Source organism: Malaclemys terrapin, chromosome 1 (genome assembly GCF_027887155.1).
Source record: "Malaclemys terrapin pileata isolate rMalTer1 chromosome 1, rMalTer1.hap1, whole genome shotgun sequence".
Taxonomy (NCBI): domain Eukaryota; kingdom Metazoa; phylum Chordata; order Testudines; family Emydidae; genus Malaclemys; species Malaclemys terrapin.
In genome coordinates this window covers 216,226,913-216,243,621 of record NC_071505.1, presented here as the reverse complement: position 1 = coordinate 216,243,621, position 16,709 = coordinate 216,226,913, and the positions used below count along the sequence as shown (strand labels likewise).

Below are 16,709 nucleotides of genomic sequence, written 5' to 3'. Positions count from 1 at the left end.
ATGGCAGGGGGCTGGGAGGGATATGCCCGGTTCCACCCCCTTCCCCCAGGCCCATCCCTACCTCTCTCTGCCTGCTCTACAGAGCAGGGAGCACGCTGCCGCTCGGCTCTGCTCCCCATCCCCATCCCCCTCTCCCTCTCAAGGGCCATTGCCGGCAGGGAGAGGGAGGGGGAAGAGGAGGAGGGGGGGCCGGAACGCACCATGCTGTGGGAAGAAGCGGGGGAGGGGGGAAGCTTGGCTGCCGCAGGACCAAGCTTCTGCCTCCTGCCCCAACTTCTTCCCCCAGCGTGGCGCTTTCCGGCCCCTCCGCCCCTCCTCCTTCTCCTCTCACCGGGCAGCAGCGTGCCATTCAGAATCGGCTTGCGTGCTGTGTTTGGCACGCGTGCCATAGGTTGCCAACCCCTGAACTAGTGTAAAGCTGATAGAACTGGCTCCTCACTCCTAGCACAGGGGGCACATCATCAGAAAGAAGGGGACAGAGCTGAACTCTTCTCCACGATGAGAATTCTCAGCTGGTTTACGGTCCCTTAGGCACTATAGCCAGCTTTGGCAAGTTATTATAGCTGCCCCAGGCTGCTCTTTCTAATGTCAGGACTGCAACTGAGGCAGCTTGAGAAGCAGGAGGCTATAATTGTCTTCATAATGGCCCTCCCCACTTCTTCAAGCGTATCTGGTGCAGGAGAGATTATGGGGCTGTATTTCTGTTAGTCCATGTGCTTAAACATTTGACTATGGAACTGTTTGTGCATATTTGATATAGCAATCTGTATAATAATTTAGTCTGTTTTTCTTCTGTAAGAAGACATCGGTTGAGGAGATGCCTGATAAATCTGCCCTGACGCAAGATGCAAATAGTGATGACAGTCAAGGTATGAGAGCAAAGTGTCTTGTCTTTTTGCTTCATTCATTAGGTTTTAGATGTAAATAGGCGCTTTATAAAATTCCCTTTGCTAACAGAATCTGTGCAAATCTAGCTTCTGAGTCAGTTGTGCATTAATGCAAATCTGAAAGAAAGGATTGTAACAGTAACCAAAGAGAGGACTTACTGACAGCAACAGAGCTGAAGAAAAACAAATTGATGGATTGTTATTTTAAAATGATCCCCTCATATTTGCATAATCTTTAAAACCCAAATACACCTTCTAAATATATGTTGTTCCACATGGGCCTAATAATATACTTTTTGCCTAAGACGTCAACAAGAATTTTGCTTAAGTAAAGAGTGCAGGATCTGAACCTTAAAGGTAATAAAATGACCAGTGATGGTTTCTTTTAGGCCTGCCTCAGATCTGCCTCATTCTCTGTAGCTGACATACTTAGGTAACACAGAAAACCTTTAGGTATGTAATGGTCCCATAAGGCCGAAGTTTTGCTTTATGCATATTTGCAAATTGTTTTATATATGACTATGGAAAGCTACCTATTTTTCTTAGCCAAAGCACAGGTGCAGTCATGGAAGGTACACTTGGTCTTATTCTTCAAGTTATTACTATAAATGGGATGTCAAAAGAAAAGGGAATATTCCATCAGGGTGCTGGAACTCCCAGATCGACAAAAACATAATCTGGTTCTAATAGTAAATTTGCCAAAAATGCATTTTTGAGGCACTGAAACTTTTTGCGAATTTACCTAATGGTTTCAGGGGGGAAAATTAAAATGTTTTGTTTCTGCTTTTTGTTTTTGAAATGTTTCTATTTTTCAATTTGAAATGGCATTTCATTTTGAAATTTTGATTATTTTAAGTATCAGAGGGGTAGCCGTGTTAGTCTGAATCTGTAAAAAGCAACAGGGAGGGTCCTGTGGCACCTTTGAGACTAACAGAAGTATTGGGAGCATAAGCTTTCGTGGGTAAGAACTGCAAGACTTGCATCTGAAGAAGTGAGATTCTTACCCACGAAAGCTTATGCTCCCAATACTTCTGTTAGTCTCAAAGGTGCCACAGGACCCTCTGTTGCTGATTATTTTAAAACACCCCAAAATGAATAGGAACAAAAAAATTCATTTTGGGTCAAACTAAACATTTTGTTCAACTGGAACAAAATGAAAAGCTGAAAAAAGTGGGGGGGTTTTCATTTTTTTTTTCATTTTTGCATTTTGTTGAGGTCTAACAAAATGTTTTGTTAAAACTGAAACTGATTAATTTTTTTCCAGAAATTTTTCGGTTCGCCTCTGAACTGAAAAATCAATTATTTGCTTAGCTTTACTCTTGAGAATTCAGAATTCTGTAGCTTAGGATGTTGTAAGTGAAACAAATTCTCATTCATTTCCATCATCTCACAGATAAATCAATTCTGCATTGTCAGTTATTTATATATTTAAACATATATAATAGTGGAAATAGAGATGGGACTGAGGAAGCAGACTACGTCCACATAAAGTCCTTTTACTCAGGACATATTGCAGTGAAGTGAGTTTCATCCATAGGGATCCCATATAATACAGTTCTCGGTAAAATGAGTACAGCTTTTTTGGTTGGTTTGTGTTTTGTTCACATCCTTGATGTGAGATGTTTTAGGTGTTGGTGGAAAAGGGATATTATGATCTAAACCTTTTCTAGAGGAGTAAGCCCAGAGGACCGGGAGCTCCTGGGTTCTGATCCCGGCTTGATTGCTGATTCACTATGTTCTTTTGTGCAAGACACTTAGACCCAAGTTATCAAAAGATTTTGAATGCTTCAGTTTTTAGGTTTCTAACATGAGACACCTAGGTCCTAACTTTCAGAATATTGACAGCTGAACATGCCCAGTTCCCATTAACTGGAGTTGCAAGTGTTCAGCACCTTTGAAAATTGTATACTTGGTCTCTCAAGTTAAACACCCAAAAGCTGAGGCACTGAAAATTTGTGGTCAGTTGGCAGCTTGGGCCTAGAGCTCTCTGTGCCTCACTTTTTTTTAATTATTATTAAATAAAGATAATAGTGACTTCACACTGATGGTGTGAGGAATAATTTACCTAATGTGTGTACATTTCTTTTCACCACGTAAGAAGTATTATTAATAGGGCCTTAATCAAAGTTGAGAGCTATGGACTGTTTGTTTTCAAGTAATTAATTTAAAATAACTTTCCGTTTATTTTTAATTAAGCTCTGAACATAAGCACTACTGCCAAAACAATACCAAAGGATTTTAAACCATCTCAACACTTGTCTGTCAAAACAGGTAAGAGGAGAAAATTTTCATGTCTTTTAAAAAAAAATTCTTTTTTTAAAGAACTTGTCAGCTAAACAATTTTCTTACCAAAATAAGCCTAAATTTGGTTTTTTTAATTATTATTTCATTTCACTGGTAATGTTCCTTTCACTCTAGTAATAATTTTTAATAATAAAATTACTTTTAAAAAATGATTCATCCCATGAGTTAATGACCATTATTTGCAAAGTTCATCTGAATTAGGATTTGAACTTGTCAAAAAGGTTCACCTACTGTACTTTTCTTCTGATTAATTTCTTAAGCACAAAGGACATTTTGTAATATAGCATATTGTAAAGTTCCATTTTTTTCTGCACACAAGATTGGGAAAAGTTGATAATAATATAACTGTTGATGGAAATCCTTCCCAAACACAGAGTAAACCTTATATCTTGCCAGTAAGGGTTTTGAACAGTCTTCATTTTCACAGGAGCTGACTACCCATAATTCTCATAGAAGTCAATGGGTGCTTAGCAATTTTGAAAATTAGACCTTGTGACAGGAAGTATGGTGCTATAGCACTGGTGCCACAGTTCAGGCTGTAAGTAGCTTTCCTTTCCTGTAGCTATTGATTCCCTTCCCCACCCCTATCATCTTAGAAAGTTTTATTTCTGGAATGGCATATGTCAAAAATCGCTTGCTTGGTCCAGAAACTTCATACTTGTTCTGTTTATTTAACCTCAGTGAGAAGTGATGCCTTTAAAATTAACCACTCAACCTTCCTAAAAATATTCCTTGTAAATCTCTGAATATTTGAAAACTTTATCACAGTGTTTCTCAAACTGGGGTCGCCGCTTGTATAGGGAAAGCCCCTGGCGGGCCGGGCTGGTTTGTTTACTTGCCCTGTCCACAGGTCCGGCCAATCGTGGCTCCCACTGGCCGCGGTTCACCGTTGCAGGCCAGTGGGGCCTGCTGAAAGCAGCGGCCAGTAAGTCCCTCAGCCTGCACCGCTTCCAGCAGCTCCCATTGGCCTGGAGCAGCGAACCACGGCCAGTGGGAGCCGCAATCGGCCGGACCTGCGGATGGGGCAAGTAAACAAACCGGCCCGGCCCGCCAGGGGCTTTCCCTACACAAGCGGCGACCCCAGTTTGAGAAACACTGCTTTATCAGGTCTCAGTAGAGCTTATAAATCTCAGTGGTTAACCACTTAGGTATTAGTGCAAATCTGGGTTTGCCCTTTTAAAAAAAAAATTGAAGTTTCTCGTCCTTTTAATCATGAAGATATCCTTGATTAAGCAAACTGACCCCAAGGGCCTTTCTTAGTAGTTGTGCCTTAAAACTCAAGTTTATTAATGGCCCCTCAACAGCTGCGTGCCTCATTTTCAACTCTTTTTCCTGGCTCCTTCCCAAAAACACTTGGGAACTGCCAGATTTCCTATCTTCAGCTCATGTTTTTGACTGATTGCATGGTCTCCTACATACATACTTCCCTCTAGGAGGGAGAGTTAGTGGCAGAATCTTCATCTTTCTTTCTTTGCACTCTCCTGGGATTCCTGAATTTCAGTTTAGCAGGACTCCTAGCAGTACAGTTCGGAAAAACTGTCATTGCTCACACTTGTCCCCAAGCCACTGCAAGTTCTAGCCCCTCCCTCACCTTTTCTCCATGGAGATGGAATGGATGCTGCTGTATTGTTCTTTTGTGGCACAATTTTGTACCCCTGAAAAGGTTAGGGTTAGAGTCTTAATTCCCACTCCAAACCCCACAGAGGGAAAGGCAGCAGTAAAAAATCACAGTGGCTTTCCCTTTGTCTCCTTCTCCTGGATAGATGATGCAACCCTTTTCCTTCTCTGTCTCCTTTGTTACCTGCTGCCCTTCAATCCTTTTCCCCTTACTTGGTGACTCCCTTTGAGTCCAAAAGGAAATAAATGGGATGAAATTTAAGAAGAAGAATTAGGTTTCATAAATCAGGGAAAAAAATGTTATGAAATCAATTAGACCAGAGGTCGGCAACCTTTCAGAAGTGGTGTGCCGAGTTTTCATTTATTCACTCTAATTTAAGGTTTCGCGTGCCAGTAATACATTTTAACGTTTTTAGAAGGTCTCTTTCTATAAGTCTATAATATATAACTAAACTATTGTTGTATGCAAAGTAAATAAGGCTTTTAAAATGTTTAAGAAGCTTCATTTAAAATTAAATTAAAATGCAGAGCCTCCTGGACCGGTGGCCAGGACACGGGCAGTGTGAGTGTCACTGAAAATCAGCTCGCGTTCCGCCTTCGGCACGTGTGCCATAGGTTGCCTACGCCTGAATTAGACTGTTGAATAGTCCACCAAGGAAGTAGTGGTAATCCATTACATTGAGTTATTTAAAACTGGACCGGACAAAGTACTAGAGAATATCCTTTAGGTACGTAGATGATGTTACAGAAGTTAAGAGGTGGAAAAGACCTGTTTTGTCAAGCCACAATAATTAGACAGTTTTCCTATAGTGATCATCAGTGTTTAAATATCATCATTGTTATCTTTAGGCTTCAGGACTAAAACTCCACTAAGATTAGAGTCCTGCAAATCTGAAGATATCTGCGGACCATGTTTGCGGATTACAGATTAGATGGAGATACACATTTTGAATCTGTGCAGGGCTCTAATTGAAATGAATAGGGAAAGTTCAGATCGCTCTTGGAGCTATTGATTCAGGCTATCTGCCTGTGTTATAAACTCAGGAAAGACAGCATTTCATTGGTTCACATTTGGAAGGTTTTCTTCACAATCATAAAGATTAGTAATTTGAAGTCAATGCAAACTGTTTGATTCAGCACCTTTGAAAATCAGGCCACTTATTTAGGTGCCCCTATGAAATTACATTATTGAATTTGGGCACCCACATTTAAAAATGTTGGTCCTTAATTATTTCCAAATGACAGCTTAAATTCTGCTCTTGCTGCTTAAGCCAAGCACAAAGCAGCTCAGTGTGCTGCAGACTGTACGAGTGTTTTAGGATAGTCAAGAAATCCTTGTTTCTTCCTTTCTCTCTTCTACCACTTTAGCATATTACACCATTTACCGTATGGCTTTCAGTTCAGTCTTCAGCCTCTAAAGCAGACCCACCACACTCGTTAATTTTCCAAACCTGAACAGACTCCAAGACATTAGATTACAGCCCCAAGGCCCAGAATCTGCATTCTAAGATTCCAAAAAGAAATTAATTGAGAATTGCTAGTGTCCCTGACGTTTCTTTTGTGTTTTTCATGTGAGATGCAGGCTTATGTGCATTGAGGCAGTGGACTGAAATATTGTTACATTTTCTGGCAGTATCTCTGCAACTAATGATTGCACATACAAATAAACTGTCTTTCTTATTTAGGAGAAAAAAAACAAATAGTTTCCCCCTCACTCCTGGCCCTCCCCGCTCCCTGGTTGAGTTATGGGTGTCATTGAATCTTAATCTTGAATTTCCTGACTTTCACTTGCTTAAAAAAAGGCCTTGACCATAACGCTGCATTGATATAGTTCTTTATTTAATACAATAATCAGTTCAAAATAGGATTCTGTCTTCCCTCTATGGCCCCATGTTCACCTCAACAAAACATAATTTGAGGACTCTGATGTCAATATTCCCTATAGTTTTGTGGGGGTGATCTGAAGAAAACATAAATATTCTAAAAATATGGTTCACCTTGAATGATATAAAATGAGAAGGCAAATCTTTCAAAAATTATACATGTAATTTAAGTTATCATTGTCAGTACTGTCAAAATTGGGTCATAAGATTGTAGAAATCTGTTGCTAAAATTGTATTTTGTGGGTGTTTCAAACTTAAAAATATATTCATTATTGCTCATTGTTAATGGTAATTCCTTCTCCTCTCTTCTTTTAGTTGCTAGTAAGAGTTGGTTACCCTGGAATCTGGAATGATGCTTGTTAATGACATTAATCTACTGAGAGATTCGTTCATAAGTGGTTTTCTTATTGAACATTAATCACTACCAGTTGCATCTGTATAGCCTCCATGCAGCGCTTCAGTCAATAATGTAAAACCCATGCAAACAACTTCTCTTATGAGGAAAAAGTGCATGTTTGTGGATCTACATTATGTTGCCTGCTATCTCATTTGTTCTGCATGTCTGTAAACACCCTAACTGGTATGTGGATATAAGAGAATAATACAAGCCATTAAAAAGTCAGCATTTGCCAACTGCTACCACAGGTAGATCCTGTATAGGAAAATCTACGGTAAGATCAGATAGATATTGGAGTGTGGTAACTGTTGGCAAAATGCTGATTTTTCTGAAGGTAACAAATAACACCGAAAGTCTCTCTCTAGTACCATCCCTCTGGATTCTCTTTAGCATTCTATCTAGTATAACAATTTTTTTTAAAAAGGAACTCACCTATCTTAGACTTTTAAAATTGATTACACTGGTGTAATACCCCAAGGATCTCTCTTTCAGGGAAGTAGATTTGAAAGCAATCACAAAGTTACATTTTTCAGGATTACTTTTTGCTTAGAGAGGAAACTCATAGAAAGGGATGTACATCTATAAGGAATAGTTCTGAGAAGGTAAATCATTCACTGCTGTTTAACTGTTCTTGTTTTATGAGACAAGAAAAGTGACTAAAGGCAACAAATTTTAAATCAATAAAGAAAATACTTTTTAAACAACTCTGGAACTTATTGCTGCAAGGTGTAACTGGAGCCAAGAGTTGGAATAGTCGGTCTCAATGGGATTAAAAAAAAGAACTAGAGATTTATGTAGATGATGAGAACATTCACAGTTACAGATGGGGAGTGAGGAGTGAAAACAATCAAATCCTCATTATTATGCAGGGATAAGCATCACTCTGACATCCTCCATTTGTTTGTAATTAATTCTAACTACCTATCATTCTGCAGATAGAGAAACCTCCTCTTCTTTTTTTTTTTTTAACGTTTTTAACAAGTAATCTGTTGGTTTCAGTTGTTCAGGAATCGAACACACTCAAGGCAAGACCAAGATCCAGGTACTTGTTTCTATTTCTGTCAAAGAAATATTCCCATCTGAAGAGATCTTCAACAGTCTATTATTTAAACATCAAACTGTGTAGGAGTGAAGGTGTTGGTATTGCATTTTATTAACTGCGGTGGAAATAGAAGCCACCCTAATGTCATGTTGGGAGACCCAGCATCCCATTTCAGGAACAGTCTTGAGACTTCATCTAATTGAAGGTTGCATGCTACATATGGATAGCCACATTGGACAATCTAGAGAGCACCAATAATGGCAGCATCTGATGTGGCTGAGTGTGTCCTGTCTTTTGAATTGTGTAGTATCACATCTAACAGTAACCAGTTGGTGTGTGGAAGAACATGGTGTATGGTTCATATAAGAATGTGGATTAAAAATTAAAGCTGCTAAGATTGGTTACTTGCTGGGAATGAAAAAGGCAACTCATGTCTGAAAATATTGTGTAATCAAAAATACAATAACTGTGTTAAGCATTGTTTTTGGCTGATCAGCATTCTGTTATGCCCACAGCTTGTATTATACTTTAGGCTGTCTATTTCAGCCAGTCAGATTAACTACTTTAGTGCTTCATTTCTTTCTCTAATGTAATGAATGTGTAATCATGAGTCTCTTCCTCATAAAGCCTATAATTAATTGAACAAAAAAAAGAAGAAGGAGAAAGAGAAAAAAAGAGCTTGGCAGAGAAGGAGGATAAACCAAAGAATGGGAAAAACTAAAAGAAATAAACACTTTGAAATTAAACTAAAGGCTATAGAGAACAAAATTATACGCTTGCCTGTTTAGAGTTTGTTTCAAGGATTGTAGATGTATCCTCAAAAGCCAGGAGTTGTAAAAGTCCTAAGCAGACTTCTCTGCAGCAGATGTATTTTTGCTCCCGAAGAGGCAGTAAATTGAGGGGTGGGAGGGAAAGGAATTTGACTGACCTACTACAGCAAAGCAGTACACTGGTGCTGAAGACAGACAGTATTTGCAGGACAGAAGTTTGATATACTTCACGGTTGGAAAAAAGTATTGAGAGGGAAAGAATATGAATTAATATCTAATGGGATAGTAAAGTGAGTAGTAGAAAATAAAACAAGGAAAAATGCACTTGGGACAGGTATGCAAAAACTGGAAATGAATTGGAGAAGAGGAACGCAAGGTTGATGTGATGTGATAAGGAAATTTTTACTTCTGGAGAGCTGAGTTTACTTTGCATAAGAAAATGTGATTTGTTGGTGTTCTCAGTCCCTACTAGCTGTTTAGCCACATGACAGAATCACCATGTAACTAGACACAGATAGATTTTTGGTCATGAGTTGGAATAGAATGGCAGGGTAGGGCTGAGAGACATGGCTGACCGAGTCTGTGTCCAGGAAGATTGCACAGCACCTGCACGCTTTGTGCCCAACTCAAGCTGGAGCATTTACGGTCTTAAAATTCACTTAATTGTGGTTTAAAATCATAAAATAGGGAAAAAATCATAAATTACTTTGAAAAGAAAATCATGTGACTAAGGGACTTCGACATAATACTTCAAAAGTATGGATTAAGTTCATTTTTAACCTCAGAACCCCTGTCTAGCATGTATTGCATAACCCACAGGTCTGTATGTGTTTACGTGTTCCCCTCTGTGCCTGATCCACAGAGGAGATGAGTAGAGATGTGTAGAGGACAGAAGTTCCATTTTGCAAAGGATTTTGAGGTTTCAGAATTTGGCTTTGTTTTAATTAGGAACAAAACCTGAACATTTTGAAATTCTGTGCAGAGGAAAATTCAAAAATCCCCCCCCCTTTTGATTTTGATTTCATTTAAATAATGTTGCAATAGGATATTGACTATTTTAAAATTAAAATTCCTGCAAAATAGACGGCATTTCGAGTTTGATAGAACTGCAGATTGTGACAAATATGGTTCCCTTGAAGTTTATCTGACCAACTCGAGAGAGGAGTCTGTTACTGCTCTTAGCTTAGTTCAATCTATAAAGGTCATGCTTTTAGTTCTGGGGGTCCCCAGTTCAATCCCTGGTGTCAATCAATATGGTGGCCTTCAAGTAGCATTGTATTAACTCTGCAAGGCCAGATGCATTTTTGCCTCCTAGGCATACTTTACAGTTCCTTACAATGAATGATAAAGTATAAAGCTGCCTATTTTTCTCCAATATAGCTCCCCTTCCGTTGTTTATTGTATATATTTGAAGTGCAATATTTTAAGGGCCTAACCCAAAGCCCTCTGACTTTCATGGGTTTTGGATCAGGTTTTAAATGAATTGGGTTGGAGGATTCTAAACCCTGGGGTGAAAAATGCAGTGGAAGCAAAGGCAACATGTTGCATGTGAACTCTGAAACAAGTTTGGTTTTACCTCATATGTTTATTGGTTTAATCAAAAATATAAGATTGAAGTTGCCAGTGTCCAACCTGTTAACAAAGAGTTGCCTACTAACTACTGCCACTTTGGCAAAAGCTGCTGATCCCTTTTCCCATTAGTTGGAGTTTTTGCCTGTTGTTGATGAATCTTTTTTTGTCTTGCTTGTCATGCATAATATGTTATAGTAAGTATAATACTTCATGTTGTCAATTCTGATTTGAGTAAAGTCTGCAGGCTCGCAAAAAAACCTTGTGACTCCAACAGCAGAAATGATTGGACTGCACTCAAGATAATGAAATTTGTTAAAAGTGTTTAGAAAATACATTGCATAATACACAGGCAGTATCATGAAAATGGATCATTGTGAACAGTGAATTCAAGTGATACATATATTGCACCTAGGAATAGATAGTCACATTCCAGTTTAAGGCATGGTAATGTGAGTTCAAATAGTTTTGCCTTGTTGTCCTACCACTTAATTATTAGTTTAGGTCCCCAAATTACCAACTAGCTAGCTCATTGGCTGAAGGAGAATCATGTGATCTGAACCAGACAGCTCAGATTGTCTCCGCTGCAACAGATTTAGGGCAAAAAAACCCTGGGCTTGTCTGGCCTGATTGCTCAAGGAGATACAGATTTCTCCTCCCTGAAACAGTGAGGGCAGGCAGTGTTTCTAATGCTGCCCTCTCACAAGAATTCCAGTAGAGAAAGACAGCTTTTTAATTTCCTCAGTGATCTGTAGGAGCCCCATAAGCAGGTGCTGTGAGGGTGAACTGAGTAAGACTGGGCACCTTTTTGGCCAGTCCCACTCAGCTGCAGACACCTACAAAGGAGATGGGGTTGCAGACATGTTGCACTGTTACAGATCCTCTCAGGGAGATTTTGCATTGCCAGCAGCCCTGTGCCCGGGGTTATGCTGGCAGAATACATCAAAACTGCAGGCTGAAAGTAAGCTCCTGCTAGGACACCTTGTTATTTTAAGTACTACAACTTATGTTACAGTTAATGCAACATTTTGGCTGCATTTATTTATTTTTGTGCTTTCAGAATTCAGCCATATTGTAGGAAATAAATATCATAGTGAAAATGCTTCAGAAGCAAGTTAGCACTTTTAATATACTCCTAGCGGCAGCCAGAGCCCAACATGTTGAGAGTTCAAATTAAAGTTTATGGAGAAGGAGAGGAAGAAAGTCGGTAGAGAGGAAAGAAATTTTCATTCAGGTGTATTCAAGATAGTTATAATTATTCTGGTGTTGGCTGAGGTCACATGACCCTCTGAGTTAAAGGAGTGGAGCCTGAAACTATAAAACTAAAACAATGAGGCTAAAAGGCATTTTTAACACTTGTACTTGTTCTGTGTGTTGAAAAGTAACCCTCCCACTCTCTAGAGCAATAGTGCCCTCCGTCTGTACCATCTAATATTATATCCCACCACCATCAGCTGCCCTTTCAATCCATGAGGCAATGATTTTCCACTGTAAAGCTCAACTCCAGTCAATATTTACTACATTTGTACAAATGAATGGTCTAAAAATATCAGTTGATTTTATTTTCCTTTGAGATTCTTTTATTTTCCTTTAGGTCGTATTCCAGCACATCTATTGAAGATGCAATGAAAAAGGGTGAAGAGCCCCCTATGCCACCACCAAGGCCGCAGAAATCACATTCCAGAGCCTCCTCCTTGGACCTAAATAAAATCTTCCAGCAAAACACACAAGGTAAACATTCTTATTGCTTATCATTCAGGTTCTAGTGCGATAGGTGCTTCAGAAATACATCTATTCTAAATAGCTAGCTATCCTTAATAAATATTTACATATACAGCTGTTAATGTTACCAATATATTTCTGCATCAGATGTTGAGAAGATAATCTTATATATTTTCTTTGTTGTTCACTGAGGCTATGATTCAGGAAAGGATTCCTTTTCAGGAAAGCAGGAAGTCCCATGGAAGGCAATGGGATTTAAGCACATCCTTAAGTGTTTTCCCTCAATAGGGAGGCACTTAAGCACATAGTTTCATAGCTAACATATTGTTGTTAGAAAACATGTATGACAGCACAACATTATTTAATGTTATTAAACAAAAAATAAAAAGTTCAGTATTGGTGTCAGCAAGTAGTAAAATTATACAACACTGTGCATATGGTCTGATCTTTTCTTCTTATAAAACAGTTCACTGATGACTAAGCTTTCAAGCTTTGGCATCTGAAGAAGTGAGGTTCTTACCCACGAAAGCTTATGCTCCCAATACTTCTGTTAGTCTTAAAGGTGCCACAGGACCCTCTGTTGCTTTTTAAGCTTTCAAGATAACACATTTTTCAAACATAGCGCAAGCAGTTTTTGCAATGAAAGAAAGCAGCTGGAACAGCTTTAGTGTCTTGAAGCAGAAGTTTTCCAAAACTGATTGAGCAAGATATCCTTAGGTACAGTTTTCTGCCCCACATCAGATGTATAGGCCATTAGTGTATTTACCTAGGGGAAAATAGGTGCATTTCTGCATAGGTTTGTACATAACAGGATCTTGCTTTGGTTCAATAATACCAATATAAGACTTTGGGTTTTTTTTAAATGAGATTACTAGCTCCATGCTTACCACATTGTCTTTGGTTTAGCAGATGACAACATTAATCCTCATTGCTAGGTTCACCATGTATTATTTTTGCTAAATATATAGCCCTTGGCACACAGCATGTTGGTGTACGTGTGCACATTTAGATGTATTGTTGAGCTTTATTCAGTCCTGGAAACATAATAGCATGTTTCAAGTACAAGCAGAAATGTTACTTAAATACGTACATGAATTGGCAACATCTTTAGCTCCTCTTTATACCGTCACTTAGATAAGAAACATGCCCATTTTTTCTCCAAGGCTGTACATAATATGGACTTGGAGAAAGGGTGTTCCAGAGGTGACCTGGTGCTCTGTCACGTGGAGTCTTTTGCTTCTTGGATCCGCAGCAATGGGTGAAGTATTCCTCTGAATTTTGGCAGGCGTCATGGCTTTAAAAACAGTCTGCATTGGCTACCTGCTGTCCAGCTGCTCACAACATTTTCTGTCTATCAAAGCCATTAAAGAGTTTTCTTCTGGACTGCAGTCTGGGCTAAGTTCTGTTTTTTTTGGCGATCATCAGAGTCCATGTTATAGCAATGCAGTTATCTTTGAAATGTAATGCTTTTGTATAATATAGTCTGGAATGCATTTTATTCGCTGTTTAATTCCAGTTCTTCATTACAGTTCTTTCATTAATGCCTGTGTGACACAAAGGTTATTTGTTTTGGAAAGAAAAGCAGCTTTGGCCACGTACTGTAGTTGCAATAATCAATAAGATTCCTGAGTAGATGGAAGCAGTAGAAAATATAATTACAGATTAAATGTATGTTATATCATCCATCAAAATAGTCACGTAAGTATTTACAAAATGAATTTGTGACTGGCAGCTTCAGTTGCTGATTTACTTTTGGAACTCAAGTCCCACTGAGAATATTCTTGCAGTACAAGGTATGTGGAATGCAGGCACCGGTTCTTTCATGGGTGTGTAAGCAAACAGTCAGTGGACTCGCTTCTTCCAAAACAACAATTGGATGTTGGTTTCAGCCATAGTAGTCAGTAACTCAGGGCTGACTTTTTTGTTGCTCTACCTCAGTCTGTGTAAATTAAATACCATGTTTTCTTAGTAAGAATTTGTCAAGGTTTTTGAGCTTGCTTTTTTTAGTTTATTAGTTTATCTTCACTTATGTAGGTATGAGGGACAGATTGCAACCTACTATTTATTTTATTATTGCTGGGCAAAAAATGGGAAATGTTTTCATGAAAGTGTTCGCAAAAAAATTTCCCCTTATTCCATGAAAATGTTCAAAGTTCAAAAATTCTTGACCAATTCTAATTACTCATAAACTTTAAGGCCAGAAGGGACCATCATGATGGTTTTGCTGACCATCTGCACATCGCAAGCCACAGAACCTCTCCCTCCCACTTCTATAATAACCTCTGTATGCGTTATTGACATCCTCCATTATTATTGCAGTAGTATCTTGGGGCTCCATATTACTAGACTCTAGGCACACACAATGGAAATGTTGGTGTCTCCTCCAAACAGTGTACAATCTAAGTAAAATAATTCTTATGTGGAGGAGACCCTTTAAGTATGGATCTTCCTTTCCCCACATGGAAAAGAGTCAGTTGCCTTCTGCAGAGACTTCTGAGAGTCTGGCGATCCAGGGAAAGGAAGGGATGGGTAGTGGCTAGGGCTGCGGGAGTGTGATTGGGGCAAGAGCAGGGATGTACATGGGGTTGCTCATTGTTCCCCCGCACCAGCATGCCCTTAAACGTTTCTTGTAGAAAACTAATACAACCAGAAAATGTATTAGCCACATGTGGATTTGGGATTTGCCACCGTCCTTAGTGCGAAACTCTGGGTACCACCACCAGCTGGGGAAGTTCTTACAGCAGGGATCTTCAGAGCCATGCTGCAAGGTGGAGGGAGTGTGCCTCCATGTGGGTGGATAAAGGATGAAGCTAAATATAAAACAGGCCAGGGCAATAATCACAGAATCGTGGGACTGGAAGGGATCTTTAGAGGACATTTAGTCCTGTCCTCTGCACTCATGGCAGGACTAAGTATTATCTAGACCCGTGTTTCCAAAACTTGGGACACCGCTTGTTTAGGGAAAGCCCCTGGCGGGCCAGGCTGGTTTGTTTACCTGCCACGTCCACAGGTCCGGCCGATCGCGGCTCCCACTGGCCTGTTTTTCCCCTTAGACTTGCTTCCCCAGGAATCTTAATTTCCAACTCTCTGAGTTTGCTAAAGTCTTTCTTCTTGAAATCCATTTTCTTTATTATGCTGTTTTCCCTCCTACAATTCCTTAGAATCATGAACTCTATCATTTCATGGTCACTTTTACCTAAGCTACCTTCCACTTTCAGATTCTCAACCATTTCTTCACGATTTGTCAAAATCAAATCTGGAACAGCCTCTACCCTAGTAGCTTTCTTCACCTTCTGAAATAAAAATTGTCTCCAATACATTCCAAGAACTTGTTGGCTAATCTGTGCCCTACTGAATTATTTTCCCAACAGATGTTCCCCATCACCACCAAGTCCTGTGCTTTGGATGATTTTGTAAGTTTATAAAAAGCCTCATCCACCTTGTCTTCCTGGTTAGGTGGTCTGTAGTAGACCCCTACCATGACATCACCCTTGTTTTTTATCCCTTTTATCCTAGCTGGAGACTTTCAGCAAGTCTGTCTCCTATTTCCGTCTCAGCCTCAGTCCAAGTATATACATGTTTAATATATAAGGCAACACTTCCTTCCTTTTTTTATCCTGCCTGTTCTTCCTGAGCAAACTGTACCCTTCTATACTAGTATTCCAGTCATGTGTATTATCCCACTATGTGATGCCAACAGTCATAGTTGTGTTTATTAACTAGCATTTCTAGTTCTTCCTGCTTATCCCCATACTTCTTGCATTAGTATACAGACATCTAAGACACTGCTTTGATTCCCCCCTATGTTCCCTTTTGTTTCTCCCTTATCCCCGCTAGAACAGCCCATGCTTCCCCCCAGATACCGACCCTTCTCCCAGGTCTCCATATTTTTGACTACCTGTGAGCTTTTGTCTCCTGCCCCCATCCACCCTAGTTTAAATCTCATATCACTAGATTAGCTAGTCTGTATCCAAACATACTTTCCCCCTTCCTTGAAAGGTGGACCCCATCTCTACTTAGCAGTCCTTCTTCTGGGAACAGCATCCCATGGTCAAGGAAGCCGAAGTCCTCTTGCTGACACCATCCTTGCAGCCAGGCATTCACCTACAGGATGCATCTGTCTCTGCTAGGGCCCCTACCCTTGACTGGAAGGATTGAAGAGAACACCACCTGCGCTCCCAACTCCCTCACACCGCGGTACTCCCAGAGCCCTGTAGTCACTTCTTTTCTGCTGAGGGTCATACCTCGCAGTATCATTAGTGCCCACGTGGATGAGTAGCATGGGGTAGTAGTCAGAGGGCTGGAAGATTCTCATATCACCCTGTAACGAGACACAGATAGATAGATTTTTGGTCATGATTTGGCTGGAAGATTCTCGACAATCCCTCCATATGTCTCGGATACAGGTCTCTGGCAGGCTGCATAACTCCCGGGATGCCATGTCAGGCTGACAGATGGATGCCTCCATCTCCCTCAGATGAGAGTGACCAACCACCACTACCTTATGTTTCCTCCTGG

At 39.8% G+C, this 16,709-nt stretch overlaps 1 protein-coding gene across 10 annotated transcripts in view; it reads left to right on the top strand.

Annotated features, from left to right (window-relative positions):
* Window positions 1–16,709, top strand: part of REPS2 (RALBP1 associated Eps domain containing 2) — a 138,307-nt gene that overhangs the window by 75,402 nt on the left and 46,196 nt on the right. For 9 of the 10 annotated variants that reach the window (XM_054006985.1, XM_054006994.1, XM_054006966.1 and 6 more), the window contains 4 exons: window positions 800–869; window positions 3,084–3,158; window positions 8,088–8,130; window positions 12,064–12,200. In XM_054006985.1, coding sequence (XP_053862960.1) covers window positions 800–869; window positions 3,084–3,158; window positions 8,088–8,130; window positions 12,064–12,200 — 325 coding nt within the window. The remainder of the gene's footprint in view (window positions 1–799; window positions 870–3,083; window positions 3,159–8,087; window positions 8,131–12,063; window positions 12,201–16,709) is intronic. The other variant, XM_054006920.1, reaches the window with a different exon arrangement.